General features: G+C 35.7%; 2 protein-coding genes across 2 annotated transcripts; one reads left to right on the top strand and one right to left on the bottom strand.

The window, feature by feature from the left end:
• Nucleotides 1–5,099, top strand: LOC107043437 (NADH dehydrogenase [ubiquinone] iron-sulfur protein 3, mitochondrial). Its single transcript, XM_015264953.2, has 5 exons — nt 1–219; nt 303–371; nt 2,368–2,615; nt 3,681–3,926; nt 4,819–5,099. Exons 1-5 carry the CDS (start codon nt 153–155, stop codon nt 4,987–4,989), a joined length of 801 nt encoding a protein of 266 aa, XP_015120439.1. The 5' UTR covers nt 1–152; the 3' UTR covers nt 4,990–5,099.
• Nucleotides 5,100–5,711: 612 nt separating this feature from the next.
• On the bottom strand, nt 5,712–10,239 carry LOC107043436 (derlin-1). Its single transcript, XM_015264952.1, has 2 exons — nt 9,692–10,239; nt 5,712–7,354 (listed from the first exon to the last, which is right to left on the bottom strand). Exons 1-2 carry the CDS (start codon nt 10,128–10,130, stop codon nt 7,038–7,040), a joined length of 756 nt encoding a protein of 251 aa, XP_015120438.1. The 5' UTR covers nt 10,131–10,239; the 3' UTR covers nt 5,712–7,037.
• Between the last annotated feature and the right edge of the window lie 14,987 nt (nt 10,240–25,226).

The raw sequence follows: 25,226 nt of genomic DNA, 5'->3' as shown, positions 1-25,226 counted from the left end.
TTCACGCGAGTAAATCCAAAATCTCGTCCTGGTAAAATTTGTTACCGATCGTTGATAGAGTAGTCCCCACCTCCTTTTTCAGACGTCACCATTGGGAGTCTGGCAAATTTCCTTGGGTTGTGTGACACCCCAAAAACACAAAAAATCTAATTATGGCTTCAATAATTCTAAACAGTGCGCGTAATGCTGTGAAAATTACTCTGCAATCGATACCAAAACGTAAATTCCATAATTTTATATCAAATATTGGAAAGCTGCCTCTAATATTAATTATGTAACTGACACTTTGTTGGTGCTTGTAGGTTATGTTTCGGTTGCTTCAACATTCAGAAGTGCTCAAGGAACTCCAGAAAACACCGAAGAAGCAAGACGTGAGATCTAGCATGATAATTAAAATTTATCTAAACATTAAATAGACTATTTCTTGAATTTTAAATTGAGGGCTCTGTTTGATAGAAGGGAATGTCACGCACGAAAAAATTTAATAGCAAAAACCATTCCATTCATTCTATTCTTTTTTTAATTCTATTTGTTTTTTGTGTCAATTCTATTATACATTATACAACGCCTCCCCGCGTTTTTTACTAGATGAAAAAATAAAAAAGTTTATGAATCTTGATTTTTCTGGAAAACTTATTGTGTCGGGATTTTTTCCATAACAATTCTTGGTCATGTTCGATAGAAAACTCTAGCGCTTCCTCTAATAAATTCCATCAAATTTCTGTTGGAACTCTATAAGAATTCTCTTGAAGTTTAATCAAACTTCTATTGAGAAATTTCATTTGTTTTTTTGGGCCATTTCTTTAGGAGATTATGCAACGTTACCGTGTCATTATGTTAATATGCGTTATTTGACAGAAAACGTAAGTAGATTTAGAATTTGCTCTAAAAATTCTTGGGCGTAAATTTAAATTTTTTTTTGCTGTATCTTTATTTGTTTCTCATAATTTAATCCAAGAAAAAAACTTAGAAAAATCATGCCCAAGAATTCTTATAGAAACAAATGGAAAATTGCTCTTGTATTGTATATAGTATATTTATTTTTGCTAATAAATTACCAATATGCTTCTAAATGTTTATTTTGCACATCATTTTCTTCTATCATATATAATTCATTTTTTATTCCATTTTTTCAAATTGAATGAAATCTCCTTTTACCTAATTTTGTCAGATTTTCAATCACCATCATTATTCTTATTACCCCTTTTCTTTTATACAATCGATTGTCTTTCTCAACTTCTATCTCCCTCTCAGCCCTTTGATAAAATGTTGACAAAAAAATTTTATTTACACATACTTGAATGAATTTAAAACATCACATTTGAAGCACCCATCAGAAAGCTCACGTTCAGGGAAATTCATGAAAAATTCCAAATTTTCAACAATTATCATAAAAATCAAATCAACCAATATACCTATCGTAATCATATTTTAACTTCGACTTAATGGCATTAAAACAAATATTTTAAGCTATGATTAAATTCATTTGAAGCATGATATTCAAAGGTATCCTTGGAATTCTGATTTTCGAAAAATACAATTTTTTGAAACTTTTCGAATAAATAAAAATAATGATTATTACCATTGCCCTCATCTTCGAACTCGGTCAAAGTGACATCCTAACAAATTTTTCTAGCCATCATTCAATCAATTCAGAACATTTTTTTTTAGTTATCGGGGGATAACTGATTTTCGAAAAAATTCAAAAATTCAAAAAACGAATCGATGAATTAAACTTTAATTAATGGCCATCATCAATATGGGCTCAACAATACCTACATTTGAAGAAAAAAAGATTCAATTCCATCCATTCATTAGCGAACAATCGAAGAAACACTTTACCACACATACAAACAGTCGAGCACTAAAGTTCGTGAACACCCTGAACTTGCATTCTATGTATTCTGTTTACGAAGTTTGAACACGGTCTACAAATTACATTTTCGGACTTTTTTGATCATAATGGGTCGATATAACACAAAACATCTAAAACTTGAATTTGAACGAACTACAATGCTTCCATTCGGAAGCAAAAATCCCAACAGAATAAGTTATATAGCAAATCAACATCTATAGACATTTTTCTATAAACAAATATTCTATTTCAAAACGCAGGGGGACGTTGCTTAATTTTCAATAAATTCAACGCCAAAAAAAAATATAATCTTTCAGTACAATTCTAATAGAATTATTTAGAGCAAACGCTAGGTTTCGCTATTGAATTACTTTCATACGTGATTCAATAAAATTATAGGGATTTAACCTTGTTTGAATTGATGATGACAATGAAAAGTCCATCAGCTGAATGACTGATTGCAGCAAATAACCACGAAGCTTCAATTTCAATCGTTTTTAAATTGTTTACAGCTACTATTCGAAAACCGACAATTCACAATCTTGATCAAGTAAAGGATTTCGGTCGCTACGTGGCTGATTGTCTCCCAAAATACGTCCAGAAGGTGCAGATTGCCGCTGGGGATGAATTGGAGATTCTGATAGCTCCTGAGGGGATCAGACCCACTCTAACTTTCCTTCGAGATCATCACAATGCCCAGTTCACTCAGCTCGTGGATGTCACGGCTGTCGATGTGCCCGGAAGGGCCTACAGATTCGAGGTTCGTTGGGGTGATCTCCAAAATCAATCATGTATAATTCATTGTTCATTTCATTTTATTAAATTGAATAAGATTTCTTTTTACCTAATTTTGTTAGATTTTCAACTTAGTTGAATGTTATCAGCATCATTATTCTCATCATCCCTTTTCTTCTATACAATCGATTGTATTTTTTACAGGTCCATCTCTCCCCTCAGCGCGTCGATAAAATGTTAATAGAAAAATTTTACTTACACATACTTAAGCGAATTTGAAACATCACATTTCAGGAAACCATCAAAATACTCACTTTCAGAGAGATTCATGAAAAATTCAAAATTTTCAACAATCATTAATGGCATTAAAATAAACATTTTAAGCTATGATTGAATTCATTTAAAACATGATATTGATGACAAAGATATCCCCGGAATTCTCATTTTCCATAACTACGAAATTTTTGAAAATTTTCGAATAAATCAGAATAACGATTATTGCTATCGCCTTCACCTTCGAACTCGGTCAAAGAAACATTCAAATGAATTTTTAAGCCATCATGCGATCAATTCAGAACATTCTTCTTTTAGTTATCGTAGGACAACCAATTTTTGAAAAAATTCAAAAATTGAAAAAAATCAATGCATTAAATATTAATTAATGGCGACAGATAGGATTCAACAATACTTACATTTGAAAAAAAACATTCAATTTCATCATCCATTCATTAGCGAACAATTGAAGAAAAATTTTACCAGACACATACATACATACATACGTACGTACGTACAACGGTCTAAAATTTTCGAACTTTTTCGGACTGCATTTTCGGACTTTTTGGATTATAATGGGTCGATATAACACAAAAGATCCAAAACTTTAATTTGAACGATTACAATGCTTCCATCCGGAAGCAAAAAATAGAGTGCACTCGTAACCCTGAAAATGGATACTAAATACTTAACGTATGGCCCAAGAGTATTTGGACAATATTTTGAGGAAAAATTGATCTCTATTTTGAACAAACATCATGATCTTCCCGAAATACTCAATTCTTTCAATTGACAAAATAATATTTTTTTGTTTTAGTTGGTCTACTGTCTCCTGTCCATCAGATTCAACAGTAGAATTCGTGTGAAATCCTACACTGATGAGTTGACACCAGTGGATTCTGTTTGTTCAATTTTCAAATCAGCTAATTGGTACGAGAGAGAAGTCTGGGACATGTTCGGAATCTTTTTCAGTGATCATCCAGACTTGAGGCGAATCCTGACTGACTATGGTTTCGAGGGACATCCGTTGAGGAAAGATTTCCCTTTGAGTGGTTTTATTGAGGTAAAATGAATTGATGAATACGAGCCACAGGGGGTCTTGATATTTTTGGAATATTGTTTTCTCATCTTCGTTTCACCCAATACTACACTGAGGAACAAATTTCACAGAAAAATCCAACGAATTCTCTAGCAAATTCTATTGGATTTCTATTGAAAAATTCTACAGTTTATCTATGCGCTTTGTTTTCTACAGAAACTTTCAGTGGAAAATATTCTACAGAAAAAAATCGATAGAATTCGATTTTTCTGTACAATTTACTCTATTGGGATATTTTCTATAGCAATTTTTCAACTCAAATTTTCGAGGTTTTTCTGTTTAATTTTGTTCAATGAAACGAGTAAAAAATGAAGTAGAAAAAGCGTGGAAAATTCATGTCCAGGTACTTCCGTAAAAAATGTTTCAATAGAAAAAATTGCATAAAACTATAAAATTCTATTAATTTATCCTATAAAGTAATTTCTATTGGACATTTTCTTTTATAAAAACGGGCAGCAAAGTTACGGAAGTCTTCACTAGAATCGGCCAAAATGTTATAGAATTTTTACTAGTTCAATAGAATATTCTATCGAATTCGCAAGGTTTTTCTATGACATGTTTATGAGTTACATGAAGATCCATCGATTGAAAAAAAGAAAGTTGAATCATTTCTTCAAGAGAAATCGAGGGAGAAATCATTGGGAAAAATTTCCGTCATATACGTACATACGCATGCACACACACACAGATAAACAGTTGTCTTCAAAAATATTTCAGGATGACTCAAGAGGTCCTGAAACGTGGATAAATCATCGAAATTCGACATTTCATTTTCAGGATCATTACAATAACGTTGTCCTCCCTTTGCGTCGGGAGTTAAAAATTAAATTCCAATATTTGTTATTATTGTTTTCAGGTACGATACGATGACGAAGTCAAACGAGTCGTTGCCGAACCCCTCGAATTGGCCCAAGAATTTCGCAGATTCGAATTGTCAGCTCCTTGGGAGCAATTCCCGAATTTCCGAAACAGCTCCACTGCTGAGGATGTAGTTCCGGAAAAACCAAAAGAGAATCCTCCCAAGTAAAGAAAGAAGTTGAAAGAACAATGTAATGGAAAAATAATCAATTTCAACTTGTATAAAAAGCGTAGATTAAGAAAAATAAATTATGGAAATAGTCAAAGTGTAGGTATAAATTATGAAGGCAGTATCTCATCACCACCAACACGCCATCATTCATTGTTTATTCTTCCACGAGAAAACTTTATTCACCAAGGAATTAATTTTAAAACACAGCTTATAGAGAATAGTTGGAAAATTTAACTGAGTTTATTCCTTTACAATTCATTTATTCATAAATAATAGTAACACGAAGACGTTATTATCGATAGAATGACTGAAAATCCCACGAAAAGACCACACAAAGTTTACTCAGCCAATATTATGACCCAGAATTGTCTAGACTAGGGTGAAACGTCCAGTGCTCGTCCAATTTACATTCATTTGAAAAAATCATTATTTTACTGTAATTTTCATGTTTAAAAATGTTTAAATCAATGAAACGTGATCTTTTTTCTCGTTAAGGGAAACCGCCCTAAAAGTTGAATGTCTGTTGTGACTAAATGGACACAAAAAAAAATTATTTTTGTCAAATATCCATTTACGTCAGAGAAATATATTTTTTTTCAATACTGTACTTCTCCAGTCGAGTCATTCCCAGGCCATCCTCATTAGTTTTCAATTATGTCAATTATATTTCTATAGAAGATGATCATGTTAGTTATGACCATGAGTGAACTTCAATAATTATCAACATTAAAAAATTAATTGAAATTCTTTCCTCTAGAAAATAAGAAATTTAGGGAAAATGAATAATTATTAGAGGAGTTCATTTAAGGTCATATGCACCATGATTGTTATAATTGAAACAATCCGGCTCGCCTAGTAATGACTCGATTGGAGAAATACTCAATTTTGAAAAAATTAATGCTTCCCTCAAGTAAATGAATATTTGGCAAAAATCATTTTTTTTCAGTGGACCTATAAATATGTGTAACTCAATCCAGTTTGCCCCGCTTTTTATGGTAACATCTCATTTTTCGTTTTTACCCTAGAAATACTATATGAACCACACTTTTCATCCGATTTCGACTTTCTCTTCAATATTCGTTAGACTCTAAAGAATAAAATTGAGTAACAGTTTTTCCTGAGCTTTTTAATAACGTCTAAAAAGGCTTCTTTCAAGTATTGGTGAAACGGGTATACATGTCTGGCATTTAATACCTGACAATTACAACTTCCAATCAATCAAAATAAACGCATTTTAGACATTATGAAAAACCGAGGGCAAAGAGGGCATCCGAAAGACTTGGCTTTCTCAACATCCATTCAAAATTGGAAAAAGTGGATACCCAATTTCATTCTCCGAAGTGTTACACTTGAGCATTTCAAATGATTGTGTTTACACTATGCCTCTGCCTAAATATTCATTCATACAAAAAATGCAAAATTCCCCACTAACATTTCTCTGAACTTACCAAAATTCCTAAAATCATTCCATCACTTGTACAAAAAATCAGAGCCTAATCCTCCAACTTTCCTATTATAAACATTTAACTCTCGTCATAAATCCGGAGTCTACAGAAGTTTGAATCCGATGAAAACTGTGGTCTATGGAGCATTTTCAAAATGCCACTATGAAAAATGGATTGACTTTTACATGTTTCGCTTTTTTTTTAATGTTGCATGTTATATGAGAAGTCAACAGGTCCATTCAGTCACCGTTGACTTTCAGTTTTCCAGATACCCCTTCAAAGAACGATGTATTTTCCACCAATTCAGTAATATCCCCGTAATTCTTTACTGAAATTATGCTTGAATTTCATCTGTTCGAACAGTGAACGATTCGCTAGATGTCTCAATAACAAGAGCATTCAATGCACCTCTCTTCACAATTTAAAGAAAAAAGAAAAACTTTATGATGCAATGAAATTAATGATTACTTATGATATATCAGTTATTTACAATTGTAATCCTCATATTCCCATGGAGCAAAAATAACGTACAAATTACACTCATCCCTCCCGAAGAATATGACCGAACGTAAATTGAAAAAGAAAAATCTACCAGTCGATTTATTGGCCCAGGGGTTGGCCCTGCCCCCATTGGTACCCCCCAAACATATTTCTGCCAGGTGCAGACTGTGCCCCTGATCTAGGGGCACTGGCGCTGAACCCATGGATGTTGACTCGATGCGGTGGGAAGTAGTGCTCTAGCATTTTAGGGGTATTCAAGAGCTCGGGACCATCGTACTCCTGAGGGTATTTGAACTTGAGGAAGAAGTACAGGTGTCCAACTAGGATGCCGATCAACTCTAGCATTCCACCTCCTGAGATTATCAGGTTGAATCCCACGAGAACCCAGGGAAGATACATTGCTTTGAATTGTGTGCCTGGATATAATAAGAAGGAACTATATTAATGGAGTGTATTATATCACTTATTACTGACATATAGAAATTCAATAAAAAATGTTATGGAGCAAGGAAACGACATCGGCGGTTGTCTGCTTATAATCGCTGCCAGGAAAGAATGTGTCTTGGATCTGAGTGGCGAGGGATGTTGAATGGGAGCTAAATTAGAAAAAGTGGGGATATCTACCATTTAAAATGATGGTCACGACCATTTTTTTGCAGGGACTTGGATGACAAAAGTCTTTTCGTTTACTTGTAAACGAAAAAGGCACAGTTCAACCACTCGCTGAACGTAACATCACTGTCAAAAAATATTGGTCACCAAAAAATAATAGAAAGATCAATAGAAATCCAATAGAAGTGTCCAACGAATTCACTACCTTTTTCTATGAAATTTTTTCAAACGTGTTATTATGTTCATTTTCTATAAGAAAATACCATTGCAAAACTTGTTCAGAAGTCAGGTGAGTTCTCAGAACTCACCTGACTTCTGAAAAGTTTCAGGATGAATTTCACCCTGAAATTTTTTAGGGTGTCATAAACAATTCTCACGACGGTACATTAAAATTGATCATACTTGTGTGTATTATGTCTAACAATATTGAATTCTTAAAAAATGATCCTACATCTAATGTATAAATTTTACAGAGTCAAAATTGAAATTTGATTGCGATAAAGAAGAAAGGGGACAGGGATAAAATAGACCTGGAATCATCACTCTCTCGAGACTCAGTGATATAATTCCAATAAATCGATGCTCATTTCAAACCACCAAAAAATATCTTCAAGATGAAAAAATATGAATTCCGCTCCTACGATCTCGAGATATTGAAGATGACAACAAGTAGGGGGTAGCGAGCATATGACAGTGAGCATGTGACTAAGTGATGTCTTATTTTTTTTTTCGCCATTAATATATTAATGACATTGATGGCGGGCTTCTGAATGGTCTAAAATATTACAAAAGTTTATAGCTTTACAACACTAACTAGCAGCAGAAATTTCAGATGTTTAGTGCCACCTCTGTGGATGCTACAAAAATTCCAATGTTTCGAGTAACTCGTACGAATGGGTATACATATTTTCTGTCCAGATTTCAAGTTGATATCTCGATTTTTGTACAAGTTAGAGTGATTACGAAGTTTTTTTTTATGAAAAAACAGAAAAACGGGAATATCTTGAAAATTTTGTATAAACGGGTATATGTTTTGATTGATTTAGACAAAAGGCATCGAAACGAATATTTCGAAACAAGAAGTTAAATCGGTTGCGTAGTTTTGAAAATATTGCATATAAAAGATTTTCAGAAAAAGTCGAATATCTCCGAAACTACTGATGCGATTGAACCCATTTTCAATACGAACCGTTGTTATTATGAGAGAAAGATTTTTATCAAATGCCAAGTTGATATCTCGAATTTTGTACAAGTTAGAGTGATTACAAAGTTTTTTTTATGAAAAAAAAAACAGAAAAAGGGGAATATCTCGAAAACTTTGTATGAATGGATACAGATGTTTCAACTGATTCAGATAGAAGGCATTGAAACGAATATTTTGAAAACAAATGAATTGAAATCAGTCCACTAGTTTTGAAAATATTTACAGAAAACGATTTAAAAACGAATCGTTTTTTTCTCTCAAAAACTATCAGATCAATCGAGCTAAAATTTTGCATAGACGTTGTTCTCATTAAGACCTACAATTGAACAAAATTTCAGATTTTTTGGCATCACTTTAGTCACTTAATTACTCAATTTTCTGGAAATTGACAGCGGGGAAGGTGGCGGTGGACATGCTCACGTACAGACATGATCGCCAAACTTCGCCAAATTTTTACATTTCAGAGCATTCTGCATCATTTCCAATCAAAACTAGAGAATGTGAAAATCGAAGCATTGCAATACTTCCATTCAGAAGTAAAAATTGAAATCGGTCCACTAGTTTTTAAGATATTTATAGAAAACGGTTTGAAAACGAATCGTTTTTTCTCAAAAACTATTAGATCGATCAGGCGGAAATTTTGCAGAGTTAGTTCTCATTAAACCTATAATCAGACAGAATTTCAGATTTTTTGGAATTACTTTAACCATTTAATTACTCGGTTGTCTGAAAATTGACAACCGGAAAGGTGGCGGTGGACATGTTTACATACAGACATGGTCGCCAAACTTCGTATTTTTACATTTCAGACCACTCTACATAATTTCCAACCAAAATTAGAAAATGTGAAAATTGGACGATTACAATACTTCCATTCGGAGGCAACAAGAAGTCAATTGATCTTCTTCTTAAATTAAAATTTCTATCTAATAGTTACCAAACCAAAAATTGACGATGACATCCTGATTGAGCTGACACCACACATATAGTACACTGAGTACCATGGGATCCATCAACAATGGTACATTACCAATGAGTCCAATGACAACGCAACAAACCCAATTGAACAACAGCATGAATCCATAATCAGCTGGTCTCCCCTGATACTCTCCAGTCTCTAACTTGAGTGAGTAACGATAGAGAAAATAGCAGTTTATCATAAAGTGAAATCCAGTGGCTTGATTGAGTGGATAGAACAATAAACTAGTGATGGCACGCCAAATTTCGAAGTTATGAATGAAACGATCGTACAACAGAATCAACACGTGCGGTGATAATATTCCAAATCGTCCAATCAGTGACAGACCGATCGTGGAGAGTAGCCAGTAGCGTGTGAATATCGGTAGAGAGTTTATCCAGTCCCTGAGGTCCGACATTTTTGTTTATTTTTATTCACTGAGTGGGTTTAATTCGTTTTTCAGGACTTAGCTACACCGGTTTTTAATGACTGCATACGTTTTGCTGAATCTTTGGAGCACTGACGTGGTAAACAGTGCTCCTGGTGGATGGATTGGAGAGTCTCATTCGTGAGCTTTCGACCAATCAGATCGATACAGCTCCTCTTTCGGGTTTCAGGGGGTTTCAAGGAGAAGTGTAAGATGTCGTTGGTTGTCCGTGAAGGCCAGAAAGATTAGATTTCACGGAACTGAATATCAAATGCTGCGGTATCCTATCTAAACATTACGGTGAAAAATATTACGCCAAAATATCTCTCTATATTATAAAAATCCAAATCGACTTCTGGTGATAAAAATTTCGTACTTGAAATTAAGACGCACAATTAAGGATCATAAGGGTCTCGAGGGTCCAAATAATGGCCACGAGAATGGTCAGAATTGGAGTCACAAGGGTCAGATTAAAGGTCACACGGATCAAATTAAGGGTCAGATTAAGGGTCACAAGGTTTAAAATCCGGGTCATTAGGGTTAAAATAAGAGTCACGCGGGTTAAAATAAGGATTACGAGCGTCAGAATATGGGTCACAAGGATCAGATTAAGGTTCACATGGGTCAGATTAAGAATATCATAAGGGTCATATTACGAGTCATATTAAGGGTCATATTAAGAGTCATAAGGGTCACCATATGGGTCAGATTAATGGTCAAGAGTGTTACATTAAGGGTCGCAAGGGTGACAATAAGGATTATGGGGGTCATATGGAGATCATATGGGGGTCATATGGGGGTTGGCGAGCGGAGGGAGCAGGGGGCGTAGCCTCCTAGTGGTAAATAATAATATATTCAGCAGGGCTACGCTGTACTTTTGGATATTTTCAGTTTTTAAATTTTTCAACTAAATTGCATGGAAAAAATTTGAAAAAATTCATACCCAGTCAGTATTATCTAAATTAAATTTCGCAAAATATTAGTATTTTTTCAAACATTTCCCTCTTATAAATAAATAATAAAACTTGTTTGCAAAACGGTGGATGATTTTTTATGAGGTGTCAAAAAAATTCTTGATTTTTTCACATCTAATGAAAAAAAAATCAGATTTTAATCTTTGATTACAATGGAAATGTTGATTTTCACATAAGACACTGGGTTAAATCCTGATTTTTAAACATTTCTTCTTTGAAAAACCAAATCGATAATTAAATTGAGAAAAAAATTAGAATTCCGAATCTAATCGCGTTTTCTGCAATAGGGGTAGAGCTACTTTAAGGGGAGACTACTATGAGTTTTAAAAGTCGCGGGCTATTAGAGTGAGATTTTTCATGCATTCCAGGTCTCTTATATATGTCTAAAAACGAATAATTAGTGGAACAAAATTAATTGTTTATAGTTCGTTTGCCCCGGAGACGCTTGAAATATTTTAGATAGTCGAAGGCCTCCAATATTTGAGCTACAGCGGTTTTTTTTCAGAATTTTTAGGGTCAGAGGTTTCTTTTTCTAAATATCTAGCTGATTAGCCAAAGAATGGTATGCGTCTACAATTTTTATTCGAAATGGTTTGGGATGCGAAAATTATCGTTATTCCTTAGGTTAACGGTACAGGCACCACTTCCCCTCGAATACGAATACTTCATAGTTGTGTTCTTCGGTCACCCCTCAAAATCCCCCATTGTTCCTACTCCTCGTGTATTGAACACTTCAGCGTCAAGTTTACTATGCAATCTGCGATTTTTCTAGTACCACACACAGACCTCTATCCCTTCTCTCAAGCAGTTTCACCTTTTCCCTTCGAAAGAGATGCAATAATTATCAAATAGAGGTTTGAAGACATTAATTGCGGGTGTACACGCAATTAAACGTCAAGAATGCAAAGCAGTATGTTAGACTCTAATTTCAGTGCAATATCTCAGAGGGGAATTTGTCGGAGTCATTTTCACGGAAGAATAGCTCGATCGCGAGGGTTTGGTTTATATTTTTACTGAAGTGACGCACTTTCCCGAGAACACTCTTCGATAAAGAAAAAAAAAGGATATAAACTACTCGTCCTTTGTGAAACGAAAAACGTGTAAGTTCTCAACTGAAATGGGCTTTTTCCGCGTGCATGTTTTCATATACACATGATATCCATGTATACATAATATGAAATAAAGGCAGCTAAATTCAGCTCAGCGTTTCCATACAACGCTCAATGTATGTTTGAAAGAAAACAGAAAATAAAAGCATTATACATCAGTAAAAAAAAGTTTTCACTCTTGGTGGAATGTATAACAATGCATTGAAATATCTACTTTTCGTTTGAAAAATGGAGACCAGAAAAGCAACATTTTACTATTTCTTTCCATATTGGAAAAAGGGAGAATAATAATTCATTGTCTCAGGATTAAAAGTATAGTTGAAAGAATAACTATAGATAGAATTATAGAAAGTTTATCGAGAATAGAATCGTCAATTCAGTTTTCCAGTGAATATTATCTGATCGATGATGTAATGTGAGAATCAAGGGTTTGTGTAAATGCAGGTGTGTCCATAAAATTTCTACTGAAAATCGTCTAGAAGCGGTCGCTCTTATGACTCATCCGATGCATAATTATTTTTTATTTCTCATTTTTATTTCTACAGATTAAAAAAAAAACGAAAAATGGAAATATCTCTGAAACTTTGTAGGAACGGGTATACGTATTTTCATTGATTGAGATAGAAAACATGGAAATGAATATTTTGAAAAAAACAAAGAAATCGGTTGAGTATTTGCGGTGGCTTGGCGCAGTGGGTAAGTTCGTTTCCTCACATACGAAAGGTTCCGAGTTCAAAACCCGGCCGGCTAGAATGGTGAGATCTAACCATTTAAGGTTGTTGTCGCGAGAGAGTCACACTTGAAATTTTCCACGCTTTGGGCTGGTATCCCGCTAAACGAAGAACCCGGTTTAAAACAAAAACTGTTGCTGATGTACAGTTTGACTGGGCTCACGCATACATGAATGTACTATACATGAATACGTGCGCATACAACTAACGCCGAATGGTGTCGGTTGTGGCAACCACGCGCAGTGTATCTCTCTCTTCGTGTTACTCCTAACCTGTTCGGTTCACCGACTCTTTAGCACTATTTAAAAAAATGTTCCTAGAAAGGAAAGGTACCGGCATGATGAAATTAGGCAAGTTAGAAGAAGATTTTCTGGAAATTAGTGGTAATTTCCATGAAGCACTATTTGATGTTGAAGTTTTACAAACATTGTCAGAGAAATTAATAACCAAGGAACAATTATTCCTTGCAAAAAAGTCGTACTTGGAGTGTATCGTATCGGAAATTACTAAAGAAAAAGCATTGATATTATTACCTTCGTTAATGGTTTTAAAGAGCAATGTATCTGACATGTTAAAAAAAAGTTGCCAACTCTGGTATCTCATTTGACGTGTTGTTGACAGCGAGTAAATAAAAAAGAGGATTGATGCAATTATTATCAGAACGAAATGACATGAACAAACCCCGAGTTACGAAAACTAAAAAACTTATTGATAAAATTTTTTTTTTGAGAGTCATGAGTCAAATATCACATGACTATCTATTATTTTATTATACTATTTTCCATGTCTGTTAATTATTACAGTGTTTATAGATAGTCAATAAAAAAAAGGACTGAATTACCGCATTTTTGAACTACTCATTATAACCCGACCATTTCAAATACATCCGCGCCACTGACTCGAAGCTGCGTTGTTGTCATGACTCACATACTAAACTCACTTGCTCCGCCCATTGGGGAAAAAAAATAACTTTCTATGATGATTTCTCGAAAGTGAAATGGTCAATCAATTTCATTTTTTTTCTGTACATTGACACTATTTCTACACTGTATTTTTTTAAAATAAAAATTTCGAGTGGTTGTTTTTAAAAAAATTAAAAACGATGAAACTGCATTTAGCAACATGTAAAATTAAAAAAAAATCATCTTAAGTTTGAGATTGTCAATTGCAATTATAATAGGCTTATTTTACAGCTAATTTTTAGAGCGACCTACGATAAAAATTTTAAAAAAACCGTCGAAAAAAAAAGTTACACGACAACAACCTTAAAGTCTCGATCATCATCGCAGCATACCCCAACCGGGTCGAAGCGATGTAAAAAAACGATTAAAAAAATCGGTTGAATAGTATTTCAGATATTCTGTGACGTTTCCAGTTATCGGGAGGCCACATAAAGTTGAAGTTTTAATTTTTTTTCTTTTCTTAAAATGGAAAATTACATTTGTTGGGCGCCATGTATTAAAATAATATTAAGATAGTTGTGACGTTCGGGGAAAAATTTAGAATGAAGAATAGAATTATTTTTAATTGAAATCTTAAATATATTGGACGCCAGTCGATGGATTATTTTTCAAGAGTGCATCGACTCCTCTCGATTTAGAATTTTCAACAATTTTAACAGAATTACAATGGCTGGTAGCTCAGGTATCAGAGTAAACTCTACTTGTTATAAGGGGGAGGGAGGACGATACTCCCAGCTTGCAATTTTACCTTCCACACCCACACAATGAGAACACCAATTTTATGAAAAATCAACAACAATATAATTCCAAAAAAGATAAATATGAAGAAATTTACAAGAAAATTATGATTGGAGGTTTCAGAACCTCCGGAGGTTCGAAAATGGTTGATAGGAACTATTTCATGGAATACAACCATGGCCGTGATCCTTCAATGTAATTATATACTAAGATATTTTTTGAAAAAGTTCCTCCACAGAACCTTTCCGAGTCTTTCTAACTTCATTTTTTTCTAATCTCATGCGACAAATTATAAAACCTAACTAAAATAATCCTAGCCGAGGGATATCAGTGGAAAATATTTCAATGGAATAAAATTCATAGGAAAATTAGATCTGAATTATTTTTTAGCAAAAAATAGGGTATTGACCATCACTTTTTAAAGAAATGCCCGGAAAAGCAGCGATTGTTTACATAGAAACTGCAAGAACCTTGTATAGTTTTCAATGAAAAAAATATGGAAATTCAATGAAATTGTCCAGCCCATGTGTACTGCGGGCTCTACCAATGTCACGTCTTATGTTTTTGTTTATCTCAACATATTTTTAGGTTAATTTCCACAGTATTTTACTATAATAAATTATCTAGTCTGGGTAATAGATATTTGAAAGTTAGAGTGTAATATGATTACCTAATAAGATAATAAAACAAGTGTTCAGAGTTGAAACATGAAAGTTATTTCAATTATGTCAAGGACTCCAATCGCAATCTAACGAGATACTTTTGGGTGTCCAGCAGACTGAAGACACATCTATGAGACTTTGTTTGACGTCAAATAGACGTTCACTGGATTATCAAACGTCTTATGGACTTCAATCAGATATCAACGAAAAGTCGTTGGAACTCGTGAAGACCCATAAATGAAGCTCTATTGGACCTTCGACGGATGCTTACTTCATTGGATCATACGTTCAGTGGACGTTAATCAGAGCTGGACGCGGTTGGACCTTCGTAGGACTCATTCATGCGACTTTGCCGAACGTCCAATGAACATTCACTCAATTGTATCGGACGTCTGGGAGACTTGGATGAAAGATCAACCGGACACTATTGGCCTTCAAGAAGACCCATTGGTGGAACTTCGCTGCACGTCCACTCCATTATTTCGGACCTTTTATGGACTTGAGCGAGCAGCAACAGCAGGACGCTGGTGGACTTCGTGAAGACCAATTTATTGGAACTTTACTGGACGTCCAACTGACGTCCACTAAATAACATTGGACGTTATGTGGACTTGAATTTGAGTCCTACGATGACGTTCTACGGTCCATTCAATAGGACCTTCTTGGACGCCCAACAGATAATTCACTCAATTATATTGGACGTCTCATGGACTTAAGGAAGCATCAACAGCCGGACGCTGTTGGACCTCCTGAAGACCAATTTTTGGACCTTTAGTCGATGTCCAGCTGACGCCCACTTGATGATATCGGACGTCTTGTGGACTTGAATTCGAGTCCTACGGNACAGCCGGACGCTGTTGGACCTCCTGAAGACCAATTTTTGGACCTTAACTGGACGTCCCACGGATGCCCACTCAATAATATTGGATGTCTTATGGACTTTAATTCGAGTCCTACGACGACGTTCTGTGGACCATTCAATATGACTTTCTTGGACGTCCAACGGACACTACACTCAATGATATCGGACATCTTATGGACTTGAGTGAGTACCAACAGCAGGACGTTGTTGGACCTTCCGAAAACCAATCTTTGGACCTCAACTGGATGTCCAACTGACGTCCACTCAATAATATTGGACGTCTTGTGGACTTGAATTCGAGTCCCACGGCGACGTTCTGTGGACCATTCAATATGACCTTCTTGGACGTCCAACTGACGCCCATTTGATAATATCGGACGTCTTGTGGACTTGAATACGAGCCCTCATGCGACGTTCTGTGGACCGTTCGATAGGACCTTCTCGGACGTCCAACGGACACCTAATGAATTTACATTGGACCTCTTGGGACCTCTTGCTGGACGCCCTTTTGACCCCTATTATTCTTCCCCTTAACATACGGTTGGACGTCTTTTAGACCTCTGTTAGACGTAAGAATCTTTGAGAGGACGTCCTATGGACTTGATGCATAATAAAAAATCCAGGACCTCGAAAGTCCTAAAATGACACATTTGGACCGTCCACCAGACCAAAATAGACGTCAGAAAAATCACGTCCAAATTTGGTCCAAAAGTAGTCCATAATTTCATCAGGGAATTATTACGAAAAGAAGAAGAATCGTCATTCAACAGTAATCCTAATTGTTACAATTATTATTGTAATTAATAATAATTATTATTATTATTCATTATTGAATTAATTTACCGATTAAACTGTAGTTGAATCACTTAATATTTCTATCAACTGAATAATAAAACATTCAAGTCGAAAAAAACCGAGATGGAATTAATATGGAAGATTTGAAGTAGAGGTTTTACGAATTGCGCGGTAGACTAGTGGTTAGGGCGTAGGATTCGTAGTCGTGAGGTCGTGGGTTCGAGCCCAATATTTTAAGTTAACAAAATCGGTTTTTCAGCGATGATTGCGTTAGGGTTTGGCAGGTATGGCACAATCAATACTAAAAATCATCCTAAAAAATGTTAATTATTTTGTTTTTGTTATTATTGATAATTGCCATGAACAGTTTGGCAGCCAGTGCGGCACCAGTCGCATGCCGGTATTGATTTTTTTTCCTCGTTGAACCTATTACGAATGCTGAGGAGTAATATTAAATTACTTGTATTTCAATCACCCATATTATCATATTCATGTAATTAAGTAATGTTTAATTGAGCCTGGCCAACGACTGGCAATCAACGCTGGGCCGAGATGGGCGCCCAGACCTGGCCCGATGTTATCATTCCAGGTTTCAACCAAGTCTGGCGCGGTCCCGGTTGAAGAACGGGTCCCGAAGTTCGGCAGGCCGGCCCCAGAGCTTGAGCCACGCTCGGCCCATTCGTTTTTTCGTACGTGGGACGTGAATGAACTCGAATAATTAATGGAAAAACAATCACACAATTCAGAAATCCCCACGAGATGTAACAAATATTATTATTCACTCAGTTTCTCAAAATTCACTTCATATTTTTTTTCTATAATTTGACCGTGGTTGGTTCGAGGTTAGGTTATAGTTTGAGATACACGTAGCAGGCTATGAGCGATGTTGGAATCTTGCCGAGCGGTGTTACCCGAGGGCGGATGATACCATATTCAATAGGCTCTCACTATCGTTGTTTTATTAATTTTTTAAATTCCTGAAAGAGTTAGGTCTCTACACACAAAAAACCTAAACGTAAATTACCTTTTGCCAATATTTAAAAAGGTGTATTTTACAATTAAAATAAACATGTATATTACACCCAAACAAAACATCTGTTATGCTTACAATAACTTTTTTTCGTCGTTATAATTACAGAAAAGTAAACGTAAAATACGAAAGAAATCATCGTAATTTACAAATACAAGATCGTAAATTACTGGTGAAGTAATTAAATAGAAGTTGGAAGGTAATTTACGCTTCCACTTCAAAGGTGAAATACGCTTCAGAAAGTGTAAAAGATGACTTCTTAAACGTATGTTTTCCTGTGCGCACACTTGAGCAATAACGCATTGAATAGTCAAAAAAGACTCTAAAATAATTTTTTTGTTCAGAGGAAAGATTTAAAATGCAAAATTGACATTTCTTCTTAGGTACAGGCATATATACCCTCTCCTATAACGGTTACTCCTGACAAAGAAAAATTGCAGGCGGCTGTATCTTTGATACAGTTGTAATTGTACGCGAATACGTACATGGTCTTCCCTTCATTCTCGAATTTCCTAGAAACTCCCTTCCTCGAAATTTCAAGAAACTTCTCGAATTACCTCGAAATGTCTAGAATTTTCTAGAATTCCGATAGATGGTGCAGCACATAAGGACTGTTTCCCAAAATGACCCCGCATATTGAAACCATAAACGTATCCACGTCGATAAATCACTAGCTGAATAAAATCCCCATAACTAATTAATTCAATAATAATAATGAAGTAATTCAAAAGTGAATTCATCATTCAATACCCGAATCCAGTGTGTTTCAGGTTCTTCCAACAACCATAACACACTTGTCTCCTTTTGTATTCTAATAATGCTGACACCCAATTTCCTCATAATTATACGTAACACATTGATCTATTCCAAATGTTTGTTACTCCCTTCCCCCCAAAATGAGAGTATTTATTACACCATTTACTACACGTCAAGACGAAAAAAAAACATTATTTGTTCTAGCCTTCCCAAAGCACAGCTTTTCCTCTACCTTTCCCTCCGGCCCCTTCGCCGTAACTTCATTTTTCCTTCCAGCCAGAGGTAATCCCCCCGCCGCTATTCTTCATCCTCCCTGACTGTTGTACCTCCTTTTTTCATTTTTTCCGCGAAAAACCATTTGATACTGTCACCCCCAGCCATCTCACGCGTCTATTTATCCACCTAGCGGTATGATATTACACCCCGGGGCACACTTCGTCCTCCACCTCACCCTTTCATCACCCAGTTATCGCTCCTTGTTTTCATCCACCCTCAGTATTCTCCACATTTCCCTCTAGCCACGCCCCACTAGTGGCCTGCCCCAAACACCTCGACAATGCCCAGCCAGTTCATTGGCCCGCACTGACTTTGCGTCATCCCCATGCTCTCCCTCTCATTTCCTACATTTCATCCACAGCCGGCTTATCTCTCTTCAGCTTTTCCCTCCACGACAGCCAGTGAATGCGTGTTTGGACGTGCCAAATGTTGAGTTTTAATGCCCAGAGGGTGGAGGGATTTGGGGGGGAATGATACGGAAGAGGAATAGGAGTGGAGTGACTGGGCTGTGGGTGTTGAAAATTTAGGAGGCTTCATTTGGCCCATTCTTCTTTCCACTACACTCCACCTGTCGTATACACTGCGTGTCAAAGGCAACTCTTTTATACCAATCTTCAGGTTTTTGCGCGGCTCTCTGTATATTTTCAAAGCCAAATCACTCTTTTCAGAGGGAATTGAGGAAGTGTATTGTTGCAGTTGACAACATGAGGGTTATTAGCAGTTGTTGTTGAGAATCCTTTTGTTGAATCGTGTGTGGGATTAAGGTGGATATAATGTGGAACTTGTTTAGTCATGAGTCATAATAGTGATTAACTGTTACCAAAATAATGGATTCCATTTATAGACCATAATTATATTTGAATAAATATTTCCCGTGCCAATGCACTTCGGGAGTATCGTGTAGACGGACATGACCATAATGAATACTCTACGTTAGTCTTTTCGCATGAGAACGCTCGAATTGACGATGTGTCTCATGTCATTACAATAATATTATCCTTCACCCCAATTTAATCATGAATTGACCCTCCTTCGATTCTATGTTTCGATATCATTTTCAATTCCTTGCTCATCAGGTGTAAATCAAGGAGGTTATGAATGTCAGGGTTCAGAGACGCCAACGCAAGGTGGCGCAGTACCCGTAGGCGTACTCTCTATGACTTTAAAATAGGTTTTCGTCAATCCTCGTGTTGAAAGTTAAGTCCTAAATAGTCCTACCATGTTCTACCTATGTGCGAATTCAAAGTTATATAGGACAAAATCGCACGGAAAAATATATAACTGAATTGACTATATTTTATACCAGAATCAAGTATGTGCATAAACCTGAATTAAAAATAAAAAATACTCGATACAAGTATATTATTCTTGATTCGAAATTGTTGTTAGAAGAACAGCGGAGGTGAAGGACATCTTATAATCACAGGAGCAAATAATTCTAGTAATTATAATGCGTAGGATTGAATAAGAATTGTATTTAAATAGACCAACTCATAAGTATTACACTATAGAACTTACCAATATTAGTGAGGGCTGAACTTCGATACGGGTTTTCGAACACAAATGAAGGTGTTATCAGAATGCTGTCTACGTAAATCATTTGATATTCTTTTAGCCAATCAATTTCCTTTTTTTCAACCAAAGTACTGATAGAAAATTTCAAAAATATACCGTGATGATGAACTCGGTAATGAGCACAAGTGGCTTTTAAGTGGAAGCAGCGGGTCAATCATGAACCCTTTTCGCTTGTTCTATATTTCAAAATTATTTGCTATTTTCGTCTTCAGTTGCGAATGATACGGAGACACATTATTATGAAAACATACCGAAAGATCTCCATAAACATTCGTCTGGGTTTTATTGGTCGCTCGCTCCTATTACGTATGAGCTGAAGTGGGTGTGACTCCCGGTGACACCTCTTATCAACTGGATGATATTTCAACTGCGACAAAACTAAAATTTTTCAACTACGACATTTCAACTCAAATTTTTCTGTTTCAACGATTCAAATATATTTTTGAAAAATATTTACTGCCGTTTTTACAACCTTTGCCGAAATTTCTTTAATTTGTTGGCCTATACACTCGGATGATAACCGAATGAGCTATAAAGGGTATAACAGGTGTTTTCGCCATGTGTTGACTCTTGTATAGATCTTCCGTATCGCTCTATCAACCGAATCACCAAAATAAATACAGAAGGAAAATCGGAAGGAATAATCATCACGAAGATCTAATTTTGTGCATAGTGAACATCGGATAATCGTGATGCCTCTCACATTTACACCTAGCAGCAAAGGAAGCAAGTTATTGGTGGATGAGATTACTAATGGTGAATGATGATGTTTTTCAACCGCGAGTATTGGTTGATTGAATTAATTTGGGCTTATTGATTGTTTAGTTCAAGTATTGATGTTTTTTTTTTGGAAGTTCAAATAATAAACGTAGAATTATATTCACCGCTATATTATTGTTAATTTGTTGTCCGCCATTGCTTAAAACCTAGTTTAAGTGTCGTAGTTAAGAAAAACCCAGCGGATTTGTCGCAGTTTAAATGTCGCAGTTGAAAATCTCAGTTAAAATGTCCTAGTTGATATGTCGTAGTTGAAATGTCGTCCAGTTGATAACTGTTGGAGCCGTGACTCCCAACTAATTTCCATTTTTCGGTATATTAGAAAAAAAAAGCAAATTTTGACATTTCTATCCGAATATACCGAGAAAACGGCTGAGACGATTTTGCTCAACATCCAATTAGAATCGAGTGGCATAACAATGCATTGATTGCAAAAAATGAATCCGAATCCCATCATTATTACCGGCAAAATCGTTTGATTTCTTTAAAATCGTCGTTTTTTAGCGTTTTTTCACATATTTTTTTAGGATAACTCAAGAACGGCTGAGGCAATCGTCTTCACATGGTAATCAGTTATAAATTACTGAAGAACGCATCGATGGCAAATAAAAATTTTGAATCCGTCCATTAGTTCTGGAGAAATCGTTGGACAAAACTTTATTCACATACGTATATACACGCACGCACATACGAACATGTTTTCAAAAATGATTAAAAATGATACTAAACATCATGAAGCGTCGACAAATCATGGAAATTCCCGATTTGATTTTCGGGATCATCACAATAACTTCCTCCCTTTGGGTCGGGAACTTAAAAATTACTGAACCTCACGAGAATTCTGGGATATTTCATCATATACACAAGGTCGCCAAGAGTCTCGAAGTAATCTTCAATGCCAATGAGGTTATAAATCAATACACCAAAAAGAGTGCTATTATGACGTGGGAAAAATTACCGGACTATATTCGTGAAAACTTTATATAGATGTATGAATTTTTCATTGGTTGTCCAATGTCCTATGATTTATGTAAGAGTTCGCTACCTTTTACTGTGATTTTTTTTCCGTGCGGAAACAATGAAAATCTGAATACAGGGACGCCACCACTAGGTGGCGCAGTAGAAGAACACAATCCCTAAATACTCTATCAGTCTCTTCATATGGAACGTTTTTCTTTGATAATTTCATCATATCACCGCACTAATATTATAATTCTCTTGCATTAAATTATAATTCACATTCGTTTATTACTAGATCTCAACAATATGAGTATTTACAATCCATTAGTCATCGACGCATGTCACTCATGATGTTACTTACAAATTATCGCAAAAAACATATTTAAAAGTTCGTCATATTTCTACCTAATAGTTCTGAAATTTTATGATAAAATTCTCAAGACAGTTTCAGAAAAAGAAACTTTTCAATTACGACTTGGCTACAGTTTTGCATGAAAGCCCCGAGGCCGAGACGTATCTCCTTAAATGGCCAACCAATTAGATCCCTTATAACATTTTTATAAAGTTCATTCTGCTGGGAGTTTTCTGTTATCCTCTTCCACTTCATAATATCCTCTTTTTCTGCACCTCTCGGCTCAAATGGATATCTGGATATTGCATTAGTTCCAGTGGGCTTTCATATAATATGCAAGTGGGGACTGAATCAATTGATCGATTCCGTCGTATATGTGTATTGGTGGGAAACTATATCAGGGGCGGTCTGTAGGTGTAATTTTTCACAATTCTAATGACGAAAATCGGTCTATTCAACATCATTTTCTTCACGATCTCCTAAATTCGAAAAGTAGGATGATCTTGAATAGAAGTGTGCAAAATCTCTTGAATACACTGTTGAAAATTTTTATCTGGATTTTCCGTGTCAAATTACGGAAATTTTTGCCGTGTTCCAATTCCACTGAAATTTTAGGAGATCTTGTCATTAAAAATTCAGAATTTCGTGGGAAAATCAAACAGAACTGTCAATTTTCGTGCCATTTTTCCCTGAAAATGAATAGAAAACCAGAAAATTCTGGTAAATATATTGTTGAATTTTCAGGACAGTGACACTGAGTGAGATTTAGAGGAAAAAAATCATGAAATTTCATATTTCACTGAAAGTTCAATACAATTTGACCCTTGCATATTCATATTAGATTGGAAATTCAAATAAATTAAGTAATTTCCGTCTTTATGCGCCTTAAAATTCTGGAATTTTACTGAATTTTCAGTAAAACCTGAAATTTCATGATTTTTCCCCCTAAATCGCATTTAGTGTCACTGTCCTGAAAATTGGTAGTCAACTGTCGATGAAATTTCACTTTTTTTCCAATATTGTAAAGCTTCATTGAAGAGATTTCGCACTGCCTACAGATTTCTAAAATTACTATTAAACGAGTGAAATTATCGACAGAAACCTAAACTGATACATACTAACTTATTTTGACACGTCGCACGTGACTCCCTACAAAAACATTTTAGGAGTTAATCCACTTACGTACGGAATTGAAATGCGGTCCAGCGCACCACCTGCTCGATAAAACAGATGTGCTTTATTTATATACAGACAGACAAACACTCCCCATTTTTGGTAGGGAAAACTTTTTATATCGTATATAATACCTGCTGATGGAGTTCGTCATGTGCATTAATATGCCCTAAAATATTCGGAGGCACGTTTATTCTTATTATATAATGACTACATGATAGAACGAATTATATTTTCTTATTAATAAATTCTTATATTCAATTGTTCAGATACAATTTTAAATTTATCATCTTACAAAAGTCTTGATGTAATAAAAAAATATAAATTGTGTATCGAAAATTTTATCACATTTTCTCTTTTTTCCGAAGAACAGGCGCTTCGCGCTCGTCGCTAGATTAATTTATACATAAATAATGCCTAAAGGTGGTTAGGCTGTGTTGTGTGGCGAATTTTGAGGGAAAATTTCCGTAGTTCCCGGTAGCTTAGTTGGGAGAGTGCTCGGCGCGTAACTGGGAGAGCCGAGTTCGAATCCCAGCTCGGATGTGCGGATTTTTTTCTCTGTAAATTCTAATTCTCTTTGAATTTTCATAGAATACATAAAAAAAATAGCAAAGAATTCAAATCGGCGATGAAAAATTTTATCGGACTATTATGTAATTTTCATAAAACGCCCTCGTCATTACCGCCTGACTCGTCGGCTATGAATCGTGACACTTTTCCCCTCTCTTGAATATGGTAACAAATCGTTGCTCCATTCGGGTCCGTCAGCGGGTGAATAACGCCACAATAATTTATGGCCACAAGTCAGTGTGGATCGCAATATTGGAAGTTCCGGGGGACTCAATCATTATGGGGATCATGACACTAGTTTGTTAGGGGGTGATGTTCATGAGACCGCCACCAGAAATTACTTCTTTTTGTTGAGGATGATCCCAGAATATTTAGGATGAAAGGTAATGTCAATATGGGAATTACGTTTTATTGCAATGATATTAATGGGTTTTTCGATCAAAATGTAGGGGTAAATCATGGGATTTACTTGGAACACCACTTTCAAGATTTATAACTTCAGATCCCACGTACGAAAAAACGAATGGGCCGAGCTTGGCCCAAGCCCGGTGGCCGGCCTGCCGAACTTCGGGACCCGTTCCTCAACCGGGACCGCGCCGGACTTGGTTGAAACCTGGAATGATAACATCGGGCCAGGTCTGGGCGCCCATCTCGGCCCAGCGTTGATTGCCAGTCGTTGGCCAGGCTCAATTAAACATTACTTAATTACATGAATATGATAATATGGGTGATTGAAATACAAGTAATTTAATATTACTCCTCAGCATTCGTAATAGGTTCAACGA

This window comes from Diachasma alloeum, unplaced genomic scaffold (assembly GCF_001412515.2).
Source record: "Diachasma alloeum isolate Michigan unplaced genomic scaffold, Dall2.0 Dall_scaffold_00572, whole genome shotgun sequence".
NCBI lineage: Eukaryota > Metazoa > Arthropoda > Insecta > Hymenoptera > Braconidae > Diachasma > Diachasma alloeum.
Note: the sequence above shows the minus strand (reverse complement) of the source record. Positions and strands in the feature narration are given on the sequence as shown.